General features: G+C 40.5%; 1 protein-coding gene, 1 long non-coding RNA gene and 1 pseudogene across 2 annotated transcripts in view; 2 read left to right on the forward strand and 1 right to left on the reverse strand.

Moving 5' to 3' along the window:
- LOC140281434 (uncharacterized) overlaps nucleotides 1-21338 on the forward strand; it is a 103101-nt gene that overhangs the window by 23920 nt on the left and 57843 nt on the right. The gene's annotated exons all lie outside the window — the stretch shown is intronic.
- The window catches only part of pelp1 (proline, glutamate and leucine rich protein 1), a 55877-nt gene that overhangs the window by 19625 nt on the left and 14914 nt on the right, over nucleotides 1-21338 (reverse strand). The window contains exons 10-15 of the mRNA XM_072376862.1: nucleotides 20773-20861; nucleotides 17414-17527; nucleotides 11985-12135; nucleotides 11731-11884; nucleotides 11564-11619; nucleotides 4667-4800 (exon numbers count right to left, since the gene is read on the reverse strand). Of these exons, the coding sequence (XP_072232963.1) occupies nucleotides 4667-4800; nucleotides 11564-11619; nucleotides 11731-11884; nucleotides 11985-12135; nucleotides 17414-17527; nucleotides 20773-20861 (698 nt within the window). The remainder of the gene's footprint in view (nucleotides 1-4666; nucleotides 4801-11563; nucleotides 11620-11730; nucleotides 11885-11984; nucleotides 12136-17413; nucleotides 17528-20772; nucleotides 20862-21338) is intronic.
- Nucleotides 9339-11441, forward strand: LOC140282272 (general transcription factor II-I repeat domain-containing protein 2A-like; annotated as a pseudogene).

Genomic DNA, 21338 nt, shown 5'->3' on the forward strand with positions numbered 1-21338 from the left:
ACGTAATCTGGTGCCTGACCACGAAGCGCTATAAAAGTTAAAATCAAGACTTAAAATGAATCCTAAAACTAACCACAAGCCAGTGCAGCGAGGCCAGGACAGGCGTTATATGCCAACTCCGCCTAGATTTAGTCAGCAGCCTGGCCGCAGCGTTTTGCACTAACTGCAAACGGTTAATAGCTGCCTTGCTGAGATATGTGAGTGTGGCGTTGCAGTAGTCCAGCCGAGATGACACAAACACATGAATTATCAATTCTAGCTCGGCCTGCGACACCGTGGTTCTCAGTTTGGCAATGTTTCTGAGTTGGAAGAAACAAATGCGAGACAAAGAATGAATGTGTTTGTCAAAGGTCATGTGCTGGTCAAAGATAATGCCCAAATTTCTCAGGGAGAAACATACATTGGTGCATATAGACCCAACGTAGTCCTTCACAGCAGAAATACAACTGTCTGGTCCAATAATGAGAGCCTCAGTTTTTCTGGTATTTAACTGAAGGAAATTGTTGGACAGCCAGACCTTAATAGCTGACAAACAATCATGCAGCACATTCAGACGTTCATCGATTCTGTTGGGGTTAAAAGAAAACTGTAGCTGAATGTCATCAGCGTACATGTGATAAGAGATGCCCTGGAACTGACTTATGATTTCACCAAGAGGCAACATGTACAAAACAAATAAAATAGGACCTAAAACCGAGCCCTGGGGCACTCCACGTGATAGGGGAGTGGACGAAGAAATAAACGGGCCAACATCTACTGAGAAGGTTCTGCCAGAAAGGTATGAGGCAAACCAGTCAAGGGCCCTGCCTGAGATACCATCATGGTCCCTAAGCCTGTCAGTAAGGATGCCATGATCCACAGAGTCAAATGCTGCACTGAAGTCGAGCAGCATAAGAACAGTACATTTACCGGTGTCAGACACCATCATGATGTCGTTAGATACTCTAAGAAGAGCTGCTTCAATTGAATGCCTCTGACAATAACCGGACTGGAATTTGTCAAAGATCCTGTTCTCATTCAGAGCAGAGATGAGCTGATTAGCCACAGCTTTCTCCAGGATCTTTGGCACAAAAAGCAATTTAGAAATGGTCCTAAAGTTTTGTGGAGAAGACGGATCCAGGTTAACAATGGCCTGTTTACAATAAGAGGGGAAAGAACCAGAGAAAGTGAGCAGTTAACAATATTGAGCAGAGCAGGACCAGTGGATTCTAAGACTTTTTTCAGTAATAAGGTGGGTAATACATCTAATGGGCTGGAGGAGGTCTTCATACCACTCACCAGCTCAGTTAACTGTAACGGGGAGATGGGCACAAAATGATCAAGTATTGGCAGAAAGGAAGAAAGGGGCGATTGGAGATGGGCCGAAAGTTCGACGTGATTTCAGGGTTGAGTCCAGGTTTTTTTAGGATGGCGGTGACAGCAGCCAGTTTGAGTGAACAGTGGACTGAGTTGATGTCCTTCCATTACCGTCTTCTTGCCTCCCGATTTGACTGTCAATTTTTCCCAGCCAAAGAACAAGTCCTTCACCTAGTGGTCGATGCTTTAAAACATCTAATTGCATTTGTATGGCTCATAAATGCATATCTGTCCATATAAGGAATCTTAGAATATCACAAAGTAAATGTGTTATAACCATAGGGTGCTGATATATTCTTTTTTACACAGATCCACAATTTTTCACAATTCGTTACAAGTTTAGGGAACTAAGTATTGACAGAAATAATATTTGACTTGGAAGAAAATTCAGATGACCCAGCTTTCCAACAGGACTTAAATGCACTATGTATGGACGAATCTGTGAGGCTTCCGGAGGCATGAAAAGAGTCTCAAACGCCCCCCATGCTGATCTATAGGTAAATGTAGCTTTGTGTATCAGGCGATTCGTGCATGTGTATTCAACGATTTGTGTGTGTAAGCTGCTTCTTCAAGTCATAAAAATGTTCTTCACAGTTTACAAATCATATTTTACACATACAAGTACACAAAGCTGCACAAATAGGTTTACACACGCACAAATCAATTAGTATGCACGCACAAATCAAGTAATACGCGCACACAGATATATTGAGTCTACTTTCTCTCCATATTTTAATGTCGTTTCTGTAAAATTTCCCACCCAAAGTGGAAATCACAAAAACCTCTTGTGTTTGTTGTTGTGCATTGTCCACCTTGCCCTTATTCTGAGTTTCTGTCTGAATTCTCAGTTTTTATCCCAGTTAGTGCAGACAAAGTCATTGTAGTGGGTGACTTTAATATTCATGTAGATGTGGAAAATGACAGCCCAAGTATTAAGTTTAATTATTATATACTATATTAGACTCTTTGAATTTTCTCAAAGTGTTCATAGACCTACTCACCGTCTTAATCATACCCTTGATCTTGTGCTAACTCATGGCATAAAAGCCCTTCGTAAAGCTAGAACTGCTTATTATTCATCATTGATAGAAGAGAATAAGAATAATCCCAGGTTTCTTTTCAGCACTGTTGCCAGGCTGACAAAGAGTCCGAGCTCTGTTAAACCATGTGATCTTTTAACTCTCAGCAGTGACGATTTCATGAGATTCAATCAATAAAATTGTTTCTATCAGAGAGAAGATTGATGGAATCCTTCCCACTATTATCACTGATGTATCATCAAGTAGAGCAGCTTTAGAAGTATCTTTAGAACCTGATTTGTATTTAGACAGCTTCTGCCCAGTTGATCTCTCTGATCTAACAACAGCAATAGTCTCTTCTAAACCATCAACTTGTATTTTAGACCCATTCCCAACCATATTGTTCAAGGAGGTTTTCCCCTTAATTGACACTTCCATATTGGATTTGATCAATCGGTCTTTGTTGACAGGATATGTACCTCAGACTTTTAAGGTTTCTGTAATTAAACCTTTACTTAAAAAAAAAAAACCTACTCTTGATTCAGAAGTGTTGGCTAATTATCGACCTATATCCAATCTCCCTTTTTTGTCTAAATTTCTTGAAAAAATAGTTGCAGTTCAACTTTGTGATCATTTACATAGAAATAATCTGTTTGAAGAGTTTCAGTCAGGATTCAGAGTGCATCATAGCACAGAAACAGCACTGGTGAAAGTTACCAATGATCTCTTAGCCTCTGATAGCGGACTTGTTTCTGTGCTTGTCCTGTTGGATCTCAGTGCTGCATTTGATACGATCGATCACAGCATTCTGTTACAGAGACTTGAACATGTTATTGGGATTAAATGAACTGCATTAGGCTGGTTTAAGTCATATTTATCTGATAGATTCCAGTTTGTTCTTGTAAATGAAGAATCTTCCTCACACATTGGAGTAAGTCATGGAGTTCCTCAGGATTCTGTGCTTGGACCGATTCTTTTTACTTTATACATGCTTCCATTAGGTAACATTATCAGACAGCATGGCATAAATTTCCATTGTTATGCTGATGATACTCAGCTGTACTTATCTATGAAACCAGATGAAACCAATAGGTTGGTCAGACTACAAGCCTGTCTTAAAGACATAAAGACCTGGATGACTCAGAACTGTCTGCTTCTAAATTCAGACAAAACTGAAGTTGTTCTCTTTGGACCTGAGCGCTTCAGGGAGAAATTGTCTAGTTATATAGTTACTCTAGATGGTATTTCCTTGGCTTCTACTTCTACAGTGAGGAACCTTGGAGTTATTTTTGACCAGAATTTATCATTTGACGCACATATAAAACTGGTTTCTAGGACTGCCTTCTTTCAACTTCGTAATATTGCTAAAATCAGGAACATCCTGTCTCAGGGTGATGCAGAGAAACTAGTTCATGCATTTGTTACTTCAAGACTGGACTACTGTAATTCCTTATTATTGGGCTGTCCCACATATTCTCTGAAAAGCCTCCAGCTGATCCAAAATGCTGCAGCCAGAGTTCTGATGAGAACTAACAGGAGAAATCATGTTTCTCCAGTTTTAGCTTCTCTTCATTGGCTCCCTGTTAAATTCAGAATAGAATTTAAGATTCTTCTCCTCACATATAAAGCTCTTAATGACCGAGCTCCATCATATCTTAAAGATCTCATTGTGAGATATTTTCCTAACAGAGCACTTTGCTCCCAAACTGCAGGTTTACTTGTTGTTCCCAGAGTTTCTAAAAGTAGAATGGGAGGCAGAGCCTTCAGTTATCAGGCCCCTCTCTTGTGGAATAAGCTGCCAGTAAATGTCCGGGAAGCAGACACCCTTTCCACCTTTACGATTAGGCTTAAAACTTTTTGATAAAGTTTCTAGTTAGGGATGGCTCAGGTAATCCTGAAACATCCCATCGTTAAGCTGCTATAGGCCTAGACTGCTGGGGGGCCTCATCTGCTTCATCTTTCACACCTTTCTTCACTTTGCAAAGGAACAGTAGGAGAAAAGTTATAATGTGAATGACTGAATGCCATTGAGTTACAATACAGTTTAAAGCCCTTTTAACACAAGATATCATCATTGATGGCTTAGAGTGGCCATTAAATCTTAAGACAACTACTCCTTTCTGTTTCACCTGATATGGACATAAAAACTCTTAATTCAAAGCTTAACAGAAAACCAGGTAAGAATTTTGATAGTGTGAATTTGATAAATACCAATTAAGTGTGACAAAGCGCAGGTTCACCCCACAGTTGTGTCATGTTTTACATAACTATGGCGTCATTTAAAGTCTTACCTGTATAATTCTCTCCGGGTGATGGCACTGCTGTACTGCCCACTGATGCCCCCTGCAGATTCATATGCAATGTTGCTACTGGACTGCTGTTGCTGCAGACGTACACACAGTGGCAACACCACTTCATGGAGTCGCTGCAAGACACGCAGCAAAAAAAACAAACTATCATATCAATTTTTACATTTTTTTTTTTAACAGATAATGGGGAACAATTTTGCAAATTAGCAAGCGGAAAATTATGATTTTAGACTTTTATACATGATGAATGCATCCAATTCATCCCACTACGTAAACATGAAGCTAAAATGAAAGCCATGACAGGCCAGAATAAGAGGCAAAATAGGCCAATTAATATTGTCGGTTTTAGTGAGAACTCAGAGCTTGCAAATGCATTAAATGACTTTTATTCATGTTTTGATGATGAATATGACTTCTCAATTGCATATAGCAACTTGTGTGATAGGTGGGGTGAATGTAGTCTAACCTTTTCACCTACTATCATTGCGTCTGATGTAAGATCTGTGCTCCTTAAATGCAATACCAGAAGAGTCCAGGGCCAGATATGATCACTGGACAACTCTTGAAAGCCTGCGCAGATCAACTATCGTATTTTTTGGACCATAAGGCACACTTAAAATCATTAAATTTTCTGAAAAATAGACAGTGCGCCTAATGTAAGAATTAATTCTGGTTGTGCTTTCTGACCTAGAACCGATTTTATGAGGTACATGGCGCTCAAAAATCTGTCAAAATGTTTTAGCGCGGCCTTGGTAAGCTACGAAGCTGCACTGCTTGATGGTTTGAGCATTACAGCCACTGTAGTCACGAGCCTTGTGGAGTAATACGATCTGTGCTTCAACATTAAGGTGTGTGCATTCATTTATTCATTAAGGTTGAGGTTGACCATGGGCCAGTTACGACTGACTTTGTGGAGTGGTGTTTCCTCAAGGTAAATGTTCAACTAAGGGCATGGTCATTGACTTTAGGAAAACACCACATACTGCTTACCCAATCATTATTAAGGGTACAGCAGTGGAGATGGTGGATTCATACAAATATTTGGGGGCAATAATTGATAAAAACTTGACACATGACCCAAATACCTCCAAAATCTGCAAAAAGGGCCTGCAGAGATTATACTTTCTGTGCAGACTAAAGTCTTAGACGATTCTTACAGAAGGCTTAGTCTATCCTGTCTAGCCTTGATCACCCATTGTTGGAGGAATTCATTTCCCCACCGTCTGAACGTAGACATAAGCTACCTAGGGTACTAACAAATAGGTATAATTTTTTCTTTGTTCCACATGCAATCGATTTGCAAAATCCTTAATCGCACCTCTCTTGTGGCATCTTTTATACACTTTATACTCTCTGATACTTATACTCTTACTTCCTTTAGGATTGTTCAAATCAAGTTTGGTTGTGCTGTACTCTGCAACATTGTTCTATGTCACTGTTTGTCTATTCATTGTTGTTTTGTTAGTTGCACTGTCACTGCAAATCAAATTTCCACTGGAGGGACAATAAATCTCTGAACTGAACTGAAACATCCTGCCATCATGCATGTTTAAAGAAAACCAAAATAGTGTCAAAGAGTTTGACTTCCTCCATAAAATAATTAATATAAATTTGATGATATATACATATGTACACATACTTATACACGCATACACACACATATAGACAGATATACATACATACATACATACGTATGTATTTATGTATGTATGGAGGTGCAAATTCTATACTTGAGACACTGGAGACTTCCAAACGACAACTGACAGCTCTGGCTCCCCGCCTCAGAAGGTACACTAAAGAAGCTAAAGCCAGGAGAATAAATAGGATGTTTTCCACTGAACCATCCACACTCAAAGGCAGGGTCATAAGAATAGACCCATCCAGGCTTAAGAAGACTGAACAACACTGGAAGAGCATATGGGAGAGAGAAACATAGATATGCTCCATGGCTTAGAGATCTGAGAGCTGACTGATAGCAATCTCCCAGGACAGGAACCAGTGACCATTATGGTGGTAGACATCCAGGAAAGAGTCAAGTATGAAGAGTTGGCTAAAAAAAAAAAAAAAACTAACAGCACTCCATGAACGCCTACCAGCACAAATGAAACAGCTGCTAATGGATGGGACCTACCCAGACTGGTTAACCCAAGGTTGGACAGTCCGATCGTGAAAGTCTTCACTACCAAAGTACACAAGAAATGGCAAAGGGTTTTTTTAAGAAAAAAAAAAAAAAAGTAATCGCAAGCAGTAATTACTTTGAAGAGTAATAGAACTCAACACTAGGGGTGCAACGGTACAGGTAACCCACGGTATGGTCCGTACCTCGGTTTTTGGGCCACGGTTTCCATTCAGTTTCGGTACCCATTTTGTGCGTTTTTTTCTCCTAAAATTCTCTCCTTATTTTGCTTGTCAGCAAAAACTGTAAACATACCAGTATCACTGGTGTACTGAATAATATAACACTTTTCTTTCAAGTTAACAGTTACTAAACCCAACTTTCAAATGGTAAAATTAAAATTCTGACTCAGAGCTCAGGAATTCCGACATTTGTGTACAACTTGAACGCACCAGACGGCCCCCACTAGACGGCCCACTGACCATCAGCAATCGCCGAGCGGGCCAGTTCGGCAGCTAGGCCACTGGGAAATGTCCTGGTGTTCCAAATGGCTAGTCCACCACTGCTCTCAACTCCTCTGCTAGTGCCGGCCATGCCTCTTTGTTTTCTTTTGATTCCATGTGCGAGCTGCCTCCAGTTACAACAGTGTGACTGACAGGGGGACATGGGTGGAGGCACAACAGTGATTGGACATTAACTCGCATTGAGGGCTTTTCACCTGCCTGGACAGGCACGCACAGGGTCTCTGCAGGTTTCAACAAGTCAAATTCAAGACTTTTTAAAGACCATAATGAATACAATTTCGGACCCATTTCACAACCATACTGGCAAAAGTACAAAAGGCATGAAGGAAACTCGGAGGCCCGGAATTACTTGCAAAGTATAGGATTTTTTTTCCACACCTCTTTCACATTGGAATACAAAATGCTTAACCTAACTAAAAACACCAGAAGCTTCTCTATTTGTGAACTAATATTTGTTCTACTGTTAAGAGACTGTTGGATATAAATGTTATAAGATTATTAGGTACATGCCAACTTACCTCATAAAACAATAAAAGCAACAACAAAAAAAAGAGAACTTATGATTTGTTTGATTTACTGAGAGGAAGGGTTTACCTAGTAGATGTCCACTTATAAAACCAAGCATTTTTCAGAAAAAATAATAACATAATACAAAAGAATGTGGAAATTGCAGTTTTATTTATAAGAATTTTTATATCCAAAGTACTTCCAAATAATGGAGGATGATTTATGTTTTGCCACCAAATCAGATTCTGCACCGCTACCGGCCGCATTATCTTCCGCACTCATGTCACTTTTCTTTCTTTCTTTTTAATTTCCCCGCTGTTTATGTTCATCGGTCTCTGTCTCCCTCACTCCCACCCTCATATGTTTGTCATTGGTTGGCTTCAGCTGTCAATCCACAGTAAGCATGAAATAAGGTTTGTGGTTGGCTGGCCTTATCGGTGCATTCGAGCGCAATCGTAAAAATTATGTTTGTTATGACTGCCAGAGCTATACATGCAGGGCGAGCACGGGGGAAATCTATTTAATTTATATCATTGCTTTTTCAATATTAATCTCTCAAATTTTCATATCTGGATATAGATACGATATATCGTTCAGCCATAATTTGTACCTTTTTGTGATCCATACACAAGGAAGGCTGTACCCATGACTATATTGGTTCGTCTATCCTGATATCTGGTCATACAGAGGACCAGCCGCAGCTGAGTTTTTTTTTTTTTTTGGTTGTGATCAATTTAGTACAACTGGATTGGTTGAGTATGTCTTAAATTTGTTTTTATAGGAATCTGAAAAAACTAAGCTGCGGCGGAACATGTAGGGGTAAGATTGTCTCCTTGATTTGTAAGTGGACAATATTTGTTTTTTCTAGTCAGTCTGAATCAATTCAGTCAATCGCTTTTCTAGTCAATCTGACCACTCAAAGCATGTTGACATTATATGTCGCATTCACTCACACAGCACGCTACACAGTGCTTTTTGTTCTAATCATTCACACACATTCATAAACCGATGGACGCATCGGTAGGCAAGGCTGGGTTCAGTGTCTTGGTCCCAAGGACACTTCGACACAGAAGTGTCCACGGTCCACACTTCCACGGAGAAGTTTGGAGTCGAACCACCAACCTTCTGATTGGCAGGCGACTGCTTTTCCTCTTGAGCTACAATATTACTTATCAGAAATTAATTGAATAAGCAGATTATTGTTCTGCAAATAATATGCGCAAGCTTGTCATCTAATCAGTCCCCATAGCAGGTGATTGCTTTTATGCAGCTCAAATTGCAAATATCCCACTGACCATAAAACTGCCAGTGTTGGGTTTGTCCCAGCTCAGCCACCGTTTAAAAAAAATGGCAGTGCAACATGGCGAAGGGGCAGTGTGGGCAACCCGGCCCTTTGTGCGCCCTGTCCGGCCCGCCTGCCAACAAATTACAACATAAATTAAACAAATATCTGTGTCGTGCATGCAATACAACTGTGCTGCTTTTATTTTGAAAACGCTACATATGTGTTACTTCCATGTGGACATATGTGCATGCGCGTGCGTGAGCTGTGAGTGAAGGTGAACAGCCAAGTGATGCTAGCCAGATTAGCCCAAGATGTCAGCTCACGCTAAGAAAAGAAAAGTTGATAACGAATGGCGTGTTTTCAACAAGACATGGACTGCCAAGTATTTCTTTACAGAAATTAAAGGTAACGCTGTGTGCTTAATTTGTGGAACACAGGTCGCTGTGTTTAAAGATTAGAATCTACACCACCAAGCATGAGGATAAATACAGAAATCTGACTGACAAAGAGCGCGAAAGGGAGTCTGATGCGTTGCTAGCAAAACTGCAAACGCAGCAAGGGCTTTTTACCAAACTTCACACCCCCAGAGATGCAGCCGTCAGGACAAGCTGTGTAATTTCTCACTAAATCGGCAGAAAAAGTAAGGCGCTTTGTGACGGAGAGTTCATTAAGGAGTGTTTATTGGACTCTGTTGCACTGACATGCCGGAGAAAAAGGCTGCGTTTGAGAACGTGTCACTGTCCCGACGCACGGTAACGAGGCGGGCTGAGGACATCGCTGAGAACTTGGAGCTTCAGATGAAGAACAGAGCGGCCGACTTTGACTATTTTTCTCTGGCTTTGGATGAGAGCTGCGATGTACGCGACAGCCCAGCTCCTCATCTTCTTACGTGGGATAACTGCAGACTTTCAAGTCACGGAGGAGCTGGCAGCCATGCAGTCAATGAAAGGGACAACCACTGTTAATGACTTATTCACAGAGGTAAATGCATGTTTGGACATGTTAGGACTGAAATGGGACAAGCTGGCAAGTGTGACAACAGACGGTTGTCCAAATCTGACAGGGAAAAATGTTGGACTTTTAAAGAGAATGCAGGATAACGTGACAGAAATGAACCCTGTGCAGAAATTGACATTTTTGCATTGTATTATACATCAGGAAGTGTTGTGCAAGACAGTGTTAAAAATGAAACATGTTGTTGATGCTGTAACTAAAACAGTTAACTTCATCAGAGCCAGAGCATTAAATCACAGGCACTTTTGGAGGAAAATGAGATTGGACGTGGTGACATAAGCTATCACTGCGCCGTCAGGTGGCTCAGCCTGGGAAAAGTGCTGAAAAGTGTGTGGGACCTGAGAGACCAGATTCAGGAGTTCTGTGTGAAGAAAGGACACGACATCCCAGAGCTTTCAGATGAAGACTGGGTGGCAGACCTTGGATTCACTGTGGATGTGACTGCACTCATGAATGAACTCAACGTCAAACTGCAGTGCAAAGGCCTTTTTGTACATGAGATGTACAGTGCAGTGAAGGCTTTCATGAGAAAGTTGCAGCTTCTCTCAAGCCAAGTGAAGGACAACATTCTGACCCACCTGCCAACACTGAAGGAAGCCACAAGATCAGCCGATCACCTCCACAAGTACTCATCCATGTTAGAAGCACTGCATGGAGAGTTTGAGGCGATTTCAAAACTCTTGAAAGTGAAATGCACATGCTTTCTTCTCCCTTCAACTGCAGTGTGGATAATGCACCAAGTGATGTTCAGATGGAACTCATTGACCTGCAGGCTGACACACTTCTGGCAGAGCACTTCAGGTCAGTCTCACTGCTGGACTTTTACTCCTCCCTTAAAGAGGAGAACTTTCCACACCTGAGGAGGCATGCTCAGAGGATTCTAGTCCTCTTTGGATCTACTTATGTATGTGAACAGACATTCTCAGTGATGAAGTTCAACAAATCCAAACACAGATCCTCTATCACAGATGACCACCTCTCAGCTGTCCTTCGCATAGCCACCTCAGACATTCAGCCGGATTTCAATGCCCTTGTTCAAGCCCAGAACAGACTGGATTATTCTCACTGAAGAGTTAAATGAGGTGGAAAACATTACAAGTTATTGTTTGTTGTATTGCTGTATTTCTATAAACTTGTTGAGATACTGTATTTTAGTGCATTTTACAATGGAGTAAAGTTGAGCAGAATTAAGTTCAAGTTATCGTCAGTGTGGCCCTCTGACACAATTCAGGTTTCTCATGAGGCCCCTTGTATAAATTAATTGCCCACCCCTGCCTTACAGGGTTTAAATACAATTAGCTTGCTCCAAGATTATGCAAATACAATTATTTTCAAGATATGAGAACATGTTACACACTGAAATTTTAAGCGTGAATATTTGCTTTTTTTTTTTTTAATTAATCAAACATTTTTTATTTCCATTTGACATTTACCTTGTGTATATCATCCTTGAGCAGTGTACCACTGGTCTGTATGATCTGTCTCAGTGCTGAGAAAAAGAAAAATCTCATATCAGTCCAGTTTTATAGAAGGCTAGCACATAAATAAAAAGCAAAATAACATGAGGATGGCATATATTCAAATTGACGTAGCACCTCACCTCTGAGGGCTGAAAGGCATGTATCATGATTGGACAAAGGTTCTCCTTTCCTTTGGTATGACTGCTCCACTGCATCAGCTATGACCAATTGCTTTGTTCGCCGAGGGCCTGGCTTCCCTCCGGGAACCACATCAAGTGACAGACCAGCCCGGAGCTGGAGAATGTGAATAAAAATTCTGGCAGTTCCATAGACCCCCCCCCCAAAAAAAAAAAAAAAAATATTTGAACCATTCAGTCTATAAGTAAAATTTTACCTTTACAGATTCAGCTCCTGGTGTGATGTCAGCAAGCAGGTGGCTGAAGAGGAGTTCTGTGTGGCTGTGGGTTCCCTGAAGGATGTTGGTAGAGGCTCCAACTACCTGGACTAACCATTCTAAGGCTCTGTACACAGACACCCTCACTGAGCTGCAGAGTAAAGTGAGGAAAACATGTGACAAAATAAGAATCCTTACATAATGTCCTCTGTCTCCCAAAACACGTCTTCATTACCAAACTATGCACGATTTACAGCTCAGTGACCTACATTTCTTGGAGCAACTCAATGTTTGCATTTTTCATATAGTAGAACAATTGTGCTGAACATGTTTTTCAAGAAGTTCTACTCAGGTCACCACTCTGCATGCTCCTCCTCTGCCTCCAGCAACAAAGACCTCACACCCCATCTACACCTCCATAATGTCACCCACCACATAAGTCATAGATCTAAACACAGCCTCATTAGCATCTTCCCCCACATCAGTACACACTCAGTGGGGTTACATGGCACTGTAAAGAATCGGATTAATGACTAAATCACAATAAGTTCATGTATACACCTTAGTCTGACAAAAAATTGGACCGCATTGGGTTCCTCGCAGTCGGATTAAGACCCCGAGATAACTCGGTTGATAGTTGCTCTAATCATGACCCGAAAGTCAAAGGAAATGATTTTACTGTTGTTGTCGCTGCTGTCAGAAAGAAACAAACAACGCGTTTGTGCAATAACCACGCTCATCACAAACAAAATGTAGATGGACATAGCTTCATCTTGCTCTTCGTTCACCATCTTCCTCTAATGCCTGAGTTTATAGCTGAAATGGGTACAGCACCACCTATCGTATCGGGGTATGACACGCTTTGTGCCAGTGATTCCATTTACTCACAGCCATATATACTTGGATAATTGCCCTTGCCCAAATAAGGAGCATAATCTATAGCTATAATTGAATTAATCTCATGTAGACCCACTGAATGACACTTCCTCTGCTACCTCCTCCAGCCTGCCAGTCTCCAGCAGTCAGGTAAAGAGACAGCTGGAGAGATGGAATCTGAACAAGGCTGCAGGTCCAGATGTTGTCAACCCCAGGGTCCTGAAGGTCTGTGCGGAACAGCTATGTGAGATTCTACTGCACTACTTATGTTGAATTTTGTTTCACAGCTTTTTTCTATGTTGCTCCTCTCTCTCATCTTCTTTTTCAACTATTATTATTACAAAGCTGAACTGAAACAATTTTTTCAGGAACTTTTGACAATACAAGGGAGATTGGAAACAACTATAAATAACTAACAGTCTTGGATCAAGAGTAGGTTTTTTTTATGTAAAGATCTAGTTACAGTAACCCTAAGAGACTGTTGTATATAGCCTGTCAAATCCAATATAGAAGCGTTGATTAAGGGGGAAACCTCCTTAAAAAGTCTGGTTGGGACTAGGTCCAAAATACAAATTGACAGAATAGATTAAGCTACTTGAGTGAACAGTCTATATACAAATCAGATTCAAAAGATACTCTTATTGCTATATTTATAATAATTGTGGGAGTAATTTCACAAAACACAAACTGTACTCAGTACTAACTGACATAAAAATCTGAGAATTCAGACAAACTCAGAATAAAGGCTAGGTGGACGATACACAACAACAGGCTTTTGTGATTTTCACTTTGGGTGTGAAAAACAGTGTCAGACATTCAAAAGAGCTAAAACTAATCTTGGCCCGAGGACTGCCAAGTAAGCCTGATTTGAAGGTGCCACTCTTCCTTGGCCTGTGGTCTAAAGAATGTGAAAATTTAAATAGCTAGATGGAGTTTATTAATAAATGATAACATGATCCTCCTGCTGCAGCCAGGTTTCTGTTAGACAGAATATGTCAATATGATGATCACCAAGTCATTTACCTACAGAGACTTGGAAAGCAGAGATCAGCAAACCGCATTTGACCGTTTTAGGTCTTTGTTCAGTTAAATTTTTTGTCTTAATTTTTTTAGGATTCAGGATTTGCTCCTCTTGTGTTTATTGCTTTATTAAATTCAATTCAATTTATTTATATAGCGCCAGATTACAACAAATATCATCTCAAGGCACTTAAGTAATATAGTCCAATTCAAGCCAATTGGAATTCAATTCATTGTAATCATAATCCAATTAATTCATATACATATAGAGCCAATTCAAAAATTAATATCCTAGCTAAGGAAACAAACAGATTGCACCGAAACGTGTCTTCAGTCCAATCTCCCGTCCTGAGCCTGAGGGACTGTGGAAAGGAACGACTCCCTTTAACAGGAAGAAACCTCTGGCAGAACCAGAACCAGGAAGGAACCTCTGGCAGAACCAGAACCAAGAAGAAACCTCTGGCAGAACCAGAACCAAGAAGAAACCTCTGGCAGAACCAGAACCAGGAAGAAACCTCTGGCAGAACCAGAACCAGGAAGAAACCTCTGGAAGAACCAGGAAGAAACCTCTGGCAGAACCAGAACCAAGAAGAAACCTCTGGCAGAACCAGAACCAAGAAGAAACCTCTGGCAGAACCAGAACCAGGGAGAAACCTCTGGCAGAACCAGAACCAGGGAGAAACCTCTGGCAGAACCAGAACCAGGAAGAAACCTCTGGAAGAACCAGAACCAGGAAGAAACCTCTGGCAGAACCAGAACCAAGAAGAAACCTCTGGCAGAACCAGAACCAGGGAGAAACCTCTGGCAGAACCAGAACCAGGAAGAAACCTCTGGAAGAACCAGAACCAGGAAGAAACCTCTGGCAGAACCAGAACCAAGAAGAAACCTCTGGCAGAACCAGAACCAGGGAGAAACCTCTGGCAGAACCAGAACCAGGGAGAAACCTCTGGAAGAACCAGGAAGAAACCTCTGGCAGAACCAGACTCAGGAAGAAACCTCTGGCAGAACCAGAACCAGGTAGAAACCTCTGGCAGAACCAGAACCAGGAAGAAACCTCTGGCAGAACCAGAACCAGGAAGAAACCTCTGGCAGAACCAGAACCAGGAAGAAACCTCTGGCAGAACCAGACTCAGGAAGGGTGGCCATCCACCTCGACCAGCTGGGGTTTGAGAAGACAGAAAAGAGGGAAAAGAGGGGGGAAAAACACCATAACGCCATTCAAAGGATATCTGTTGGAACAGGGAAACATACATTAATAACCACAATAATGTCACATGTACATAAAATCAGTTGAGAAATTAAACAGGGGGAAAAAAGAGCAAAGTGAGGAAAGGTGAGACAGATGAGGTCCCCCAGCAGTCTAAGCCTATAGCAGCTTAACTATGGGATGTTTCAGGATTACCTGAGCCTTCCCTAACTATAAGCTTTATCAAAAAGGAAAGTTTTAAGCCTAATCTTAAAAGTGGAAAGGGTGTCTGCTTCCCGGATATTTACTGGCAGCTTATTCCACAAGAGAGGGGCCTGATAACTGAAGGCTCTACCTCCCATTCTACTTTTAGAAACTCTGGGAACAACAAGTAAACCTGCAGTTTGGGAGCGAAGTGCTCTGTTAGGAAAATATCTTACAATTAAATCTTTAAGATATGATGGAGCTCGGTCATTAAGAGCTTTATATGTGAGGAGAAGAATCTTAAATTCTATTCTGAATTTAACAGGGAGCCAATGAAGAGAAGCTAAAACTGGAGAAACATGATCTCTCCTGTTAGTTGTCATCAGAACTCTGGCTGCAGCATTTTGGATCAGCTGGAGGCTTTTCAGAGAATATGTGGGACAGCCCAATAATAAGGAATTACAGTAGTCCAATCTTGAAGTAACAAATGCATGAACTAGTTTCTCTGCATCACCCTGAGACAGGATGTTCCTGATTTTAGCAATATTACGAAGGTGAAAGAAGGCAGTCCTAGAAACCAGTTTTATATGTGCGTCAAATGATAAATTCTGGTCAAAAATAACTCCAAGGTTCCTCACTGTAGAACTAGAAGCCAAGGAAATAACATCTAGAGTAACTATATAACTAGACAATTTCTCCCTGAAGCGCTCAGGTCCAAAGAGAACAACTTCAGTTTTGTCTGAATTTAAAAGCAGACAGTTCTGAGTCATCCAGGTCTTTATGTCTTTAAGACAGGCTTGTAGTCTGACCAACCTGTTGGTTTCATCTGGTTTCATAGATAAGTACAGCTGAGTATCATCAGCATAAATATAGGTGGTCTGGGAGCAGACAGTTATTATAGGGTTTGTGGGGATGTAGCAGCAGGTGAGAAGCTGCACAGAACTGTACAGACTACAACACTTCATCCTGGTCTCAACTCTGAGTTGTCATGGTTTTGGATGACTAATAAATTCAGCCATATTTCCAGAAATAAGAACTGTCCGTCCAAATTAGTATGGATGATGTCTGTCCAAATCAGACCAGGTTTTGCCCAGAAGGATGGATACCACACTTAGACAGCCAGTAGTTGAATAATGACATGCGATTAAAAATGTCATCATTGGTCTGATTTTGTAGGAGTGACCTCCAATTGGCATAACCGGGTGTCAATACCGCTAACATTAAATGGTAAATGGTAAATGGACTTGTACTTGTACAGCGCTTTTCTAGTCTAGCTGACCACTCAAAGCGCTTCACTACATGCTGCATTCACCCCACTCACACACATTCATACAGCACGTCTTAAGATTCTTAACTACGTGCTTTCTAAGCATTCACACACATTCATACCCCCAATGATACACTGGGGGGGCAACGTGGGGTTCAGTGTCTTGCCCAAGGACGCTTCGACATGTATCCTGGGGAAGCCAGAGTCGAACCACCGACCTTCCGATTGGTGGGCGACTGCTCTTCCTCCTGAGCTACAGCCGCAAACTTACTGTATCTACGTTTATCCTTAGCCTCCAGCTTAAATAGGATTCTATGTCACCTGCTGGAGCGCTATTTTATAAAGCTCCTGATACAGTTTGCCTTACATAGTTGATTCTTTTTTATACAAGCTTGTTGTTGGTTGCATTATAATATCATAAAAGCATTTGAGTGTGTATAACTGAAGTTCTGCTGAAAGTCTATGATTCCTCCAACAGTGCTGAAAAAGGACTGTGGGAGTGTTATTGGTAGATTAATTAACTATCTGATTTTTTCGTTGCAATTTATCATTTAATAGACTCTTTAAAAAAAAAAAAAAAAAAAACATTCAGTGGGTCACAGAGATGGTGAAAAATTGGTTAAAGTCATTTCACATTTTAAATCATTTGAGTCTGATCAATGAATAAGTCAGTATTTAGATCATCCATTGCTCAAGTCGTTTTCATGATGAAATTAGTCAAATAAATTAGTTTTATTGACAAGGTATTAAGAATTCTTGAGTGATGTTGATACTTGATTAAATTACTTTTTGTCATCCCTTTACTCTCTCTCTCAAAAGATGGTGAAAAGACAATATCCACAGTCAATGGTTCACATGTAGAATCCTGTCAGTTACCTGTAAGCTTTCTGTTTTCCCACACTGGTTTCAGGTAGAGGGGTCCAGGCAGACAGAGTTTGAGAAAACAGCTTCTGTATTACAGCAGCATACTGAACCATGCCGCTACGTACTCTGTAATGCACAGAGTAAGAAACACAAAAAAATTAAGCTCACACAGATAATAGTATTACACTGTACATGCTCATATCATCAGAACTGTTCACCTCCTGATAATGAGTGTTTAGGTTTGTGATTTTAAAAACAAGAGTAAGGCTATATGGAAGGTTATTTACTGAGGATAAACAGAACTGGTCAGAATTATTGGCACCACTGAATTGACAGCTCAGAACTTTGAATATCCTCAGAATTAGCCACCAACTGTACGTGACATACAATGGCTTGCAAAAGCATTCACCCACTTGGCATTTTCCCTATTTTGTTGCTTTACAACCTGTAGTTTCTGGAGGATTTCACCTAATGGACCAACACAAAGTAGTCCATATTGGTGAAATGGAACCAAAAAAAATAAAAAATTTGACAAATAAAATGTGGCACATGCAATGTGGTACTCACCCCCTTTTTCTATGACGCCATTAAAAGGGGAAGTTATTTTTTTTAACCTGGACCTTATTTTTGGCATAAAATATGTTCATCTACTCATCAATAACATTTTGGTATATATCCAAAAGCCGGCATCCTTCAGATGCTAATCAGATCACTCGAGATCCACGTATATACAAATAACGGGAGTGAATGGGGCATAGACAATACAGCCTCGAAATAAGGCATTATCAGTCTTTGTTTCATCATCACTTTAAGACCAATCTTGCCATTCATCACAAACCTATGCACATGTATTTTCCAGTTTCTGTTTTGCTGTCAGCGGTGGGAATGTTGCTGCATATTTTCACACATCTATAATTACCCATCTTTCCAAACTGTTAAATTTTTTTATTTCTTACTTCAAATCATCAATTTATCTTATTTAAATCTTTATTTGTAGCTGCAACATTTGAATAAATTATATGCTTGTACAAGCGGAAATGTTATGACAATATTTATTGACATTTAAACCAAATCTGTTTCTCAAACATTTTCCTCTGTGCAGATGTTTAAAAGAATGATTTCTTGCCTGGTAATTTGATAAGTATATTTATCACCGTCCAGCGGCAAAGTTACATTGTAAAGATGCAGGTAATTGCGGACTTTCACAATAAGCTTGTCTTCAACGATTCCCAACATTTTTTATCTCTTCTGACTTTGACTCTATGCGGTTAAATTTGGCTCTACAATGCTTCTACATTCTGCAGCTTGCGAACACATAACATTAATTTCTGTGAACATGCATAAATAATACTGAAAATAAATGCAGGATGTGCAAGGCAGTGCATTTGTATTTAAAACAAGCATATTCCAGGCCTAAGGTCAACTTGAGTCTAGTTTATGTTAGTTCATGTTTATGTGATCTTGAACGCAAACTAACTATCCTCTTTAGTTTAAACTGACACCTTAAATCAAATTATTTTTAAAAATATTTGAATTGGCCGTTCAACCAGAGCTAGGCACACAGTAGGTGGTAACCATGTTCACAGAGGTCTAGACAACTTTAACATGTGTTGAATAGGAGGTTCAGAATTAAATGTTCACTATCATCATAGGGACATCGGTGAGAATGCTCGCAGACAGGAGTCAAAGAATTGTGTGCTCAAACAGGGGTTTATTTAGCAATAAACATTTCAATAATAAATTCGGCACAGCACTGCTGCCCCATGCGAAGGTGAGGAAACGAGAAGTGAAGGCGAGTGCATTCTTTAAATAAGGAAATAAGGTAAATAAGGGACTGATAGAAAGTGAAAACAAGCGTCAATTGGTGAGAAGGAGAAAAAACAAAAGGAAGTGAGGTAAAGGAAATGATAGAGGTGAGGACAGAAATATAAAAAATAAAGGGAAAGTAGGATCTTTGTTACAACATGCATGCACAGAGGAAGAGCCACTATTTTATTATGTTTTTCTTCCTCCCTCTTCTCCCATTCATATATGCAAAAAGTAACACTACAAGTTGTCTGTTTTTATGTGCATTGTACTATATGTAGTACGCATATTTGTACAAAGTGTGTCAGAACACGATGAATTATACCAACTGCAACCTCTTACAGTCACTTGAGAAGTGACTGAAGCTCTCGGCCAGGCAAAGATGTCGTCAGGTGGCGTCCAACTTTCCTCAGGCGTTTCGACCCTGAATTACAACTCCCTCCAGTTGGCGGGTCAGCACTGATGGCCAGTCACTGCCCATCTTCTCCTGGCTTCCAGCTTAACTCCTCCCTCCTACACCATAACCAGCCAGAGGCTCTCTCCACTGCCTTGCCCAACCTGCGAGCAGCCATCTTCCTCTCCCTCCCTGCCATCCCCAGCACTGTAAGGGCCCTCCAGACCGACTGTGCAGGAAAGCCCCTACAGCTGACCTCGACCGAGAATAGCCAGGCTTGCCACCCATTGTCTCCGCAGTCCTGGACCAGGTCCTGGTATTTGGTGATATTACATTCTGAGGCCTCAGTACATCCATCTTCCCAAGGAACCGTTAATTCGATCAGGACGACCTTCTTAGCTTCCAACATATAATCGGAGATGGTGGCGTTTATTAAGTATAACCGATTTCTAATCATTGTGCTAATGTTGATAAATCATACTATTTTAAAGTAGTTTATATCATCAGTTACATTACATTACATTTTTAAAGTAAACAAATAAATATACAAATTTTAAAAAACAACGGCAGTTTGTTTGTTGTGCCCAACAAGTATATTCCTAACTAGACTCAAACAAGCCTGGGTGTTCTGTACATGCTTAAAACTGGCATCGGCTGAAACTACAGTTTTTACAGATCACTGTATAGACTGCTGACTGGTCAGAGAGAATTGCCTGTGTACATAAACAACACCTCTGCAACAGGGCATGCACAGACACTTTTCCTTGTCGATTATAAGTCCAGCACACACGTTACACTAAATCACACAAATCTCATTTGTGCCCATGGTCCCATATTGTGTGCATGACTAATGAATATGTTTATTGACAGTACTAAGGTGGTTTTTGAGTTGGTTATCACATCGGAAAATATATGCTCTGAAGCACAGAAAATTGATTCCCTCCTTAAAAAGAGTTTGTTTCAGAAAACTAATTTGGCATCAAAGGTCCCAGGTCATTCAGCAGGTTTACATAAATGGGAACTTATTTCAAAAGATATGCCAAATGTTGTTGTTTTTTTGTCTTGTTTTTTATTCTGGGGAGCCAATAATTCCCACCAGCACCTGAAAACAATCTCAGACTTCAAAAAGCTGCACAAATCCTTTGTGTGGTGTGTGTCAGTCAGTACTCACACTGTGATGAGATCTGACAGAACCTCCAAAGTGTTGGTGTGTATACTGGGGAGGACCAACAACTTCAAACTTCCATCTGCTGATAAATTCTGATAAAGAGAGCAAAATATGAAAGGATTATGATCAATACTTTTTGTTTGGCATGCATTTTTTATCATTCGAGATGGTACATGATGACACAGATGTTACACTGTAATGCATGAAGTACTACAGAGGATTTGTCGGTGTGAAGATTATGGACTGGAAGTTGGCCAAAGCCAGTTCCATCAAGATTGTTACATGGGTTAGCTAAAGCTTTAGCCAAATAAGCTCAGCTGATGTTATTGTTGTCAGTGGTATGCTGGTGCAAACCACATGTAGGGGTTGTACAAATGAATGGAAACTCAATAACAATTCATTATATACCATTGAGTCAGTCCTCCCCAACAGCAACAACTTTCAAGACATTAGGAAATAGAGTCATGCAAGTTTTGGATAATGGCAAAAGAAAATTCATTTATTCATTCTCTCTGTTAAACCACCAAGATTTTTGTTTCATAGTGTATCGATCAGCAGATTGTGACGGA

This window comes from Leuresthes tenuis, unplaced genomic scaffold (assembly GCF_036924035.1).
Source record: "Leuresthes tenuis unplaced genomic scaffold, fLeuTen1.0.hap1 SCAF_22, whole genome shotgun sequence".
Classification (NCBI taxonomy): Eukaryota; Metazoa; Chordata; class Actinopteri; order Atheriniformes; family Atherinopsidae; genus Leuresthes; species Leuresthes tenuis.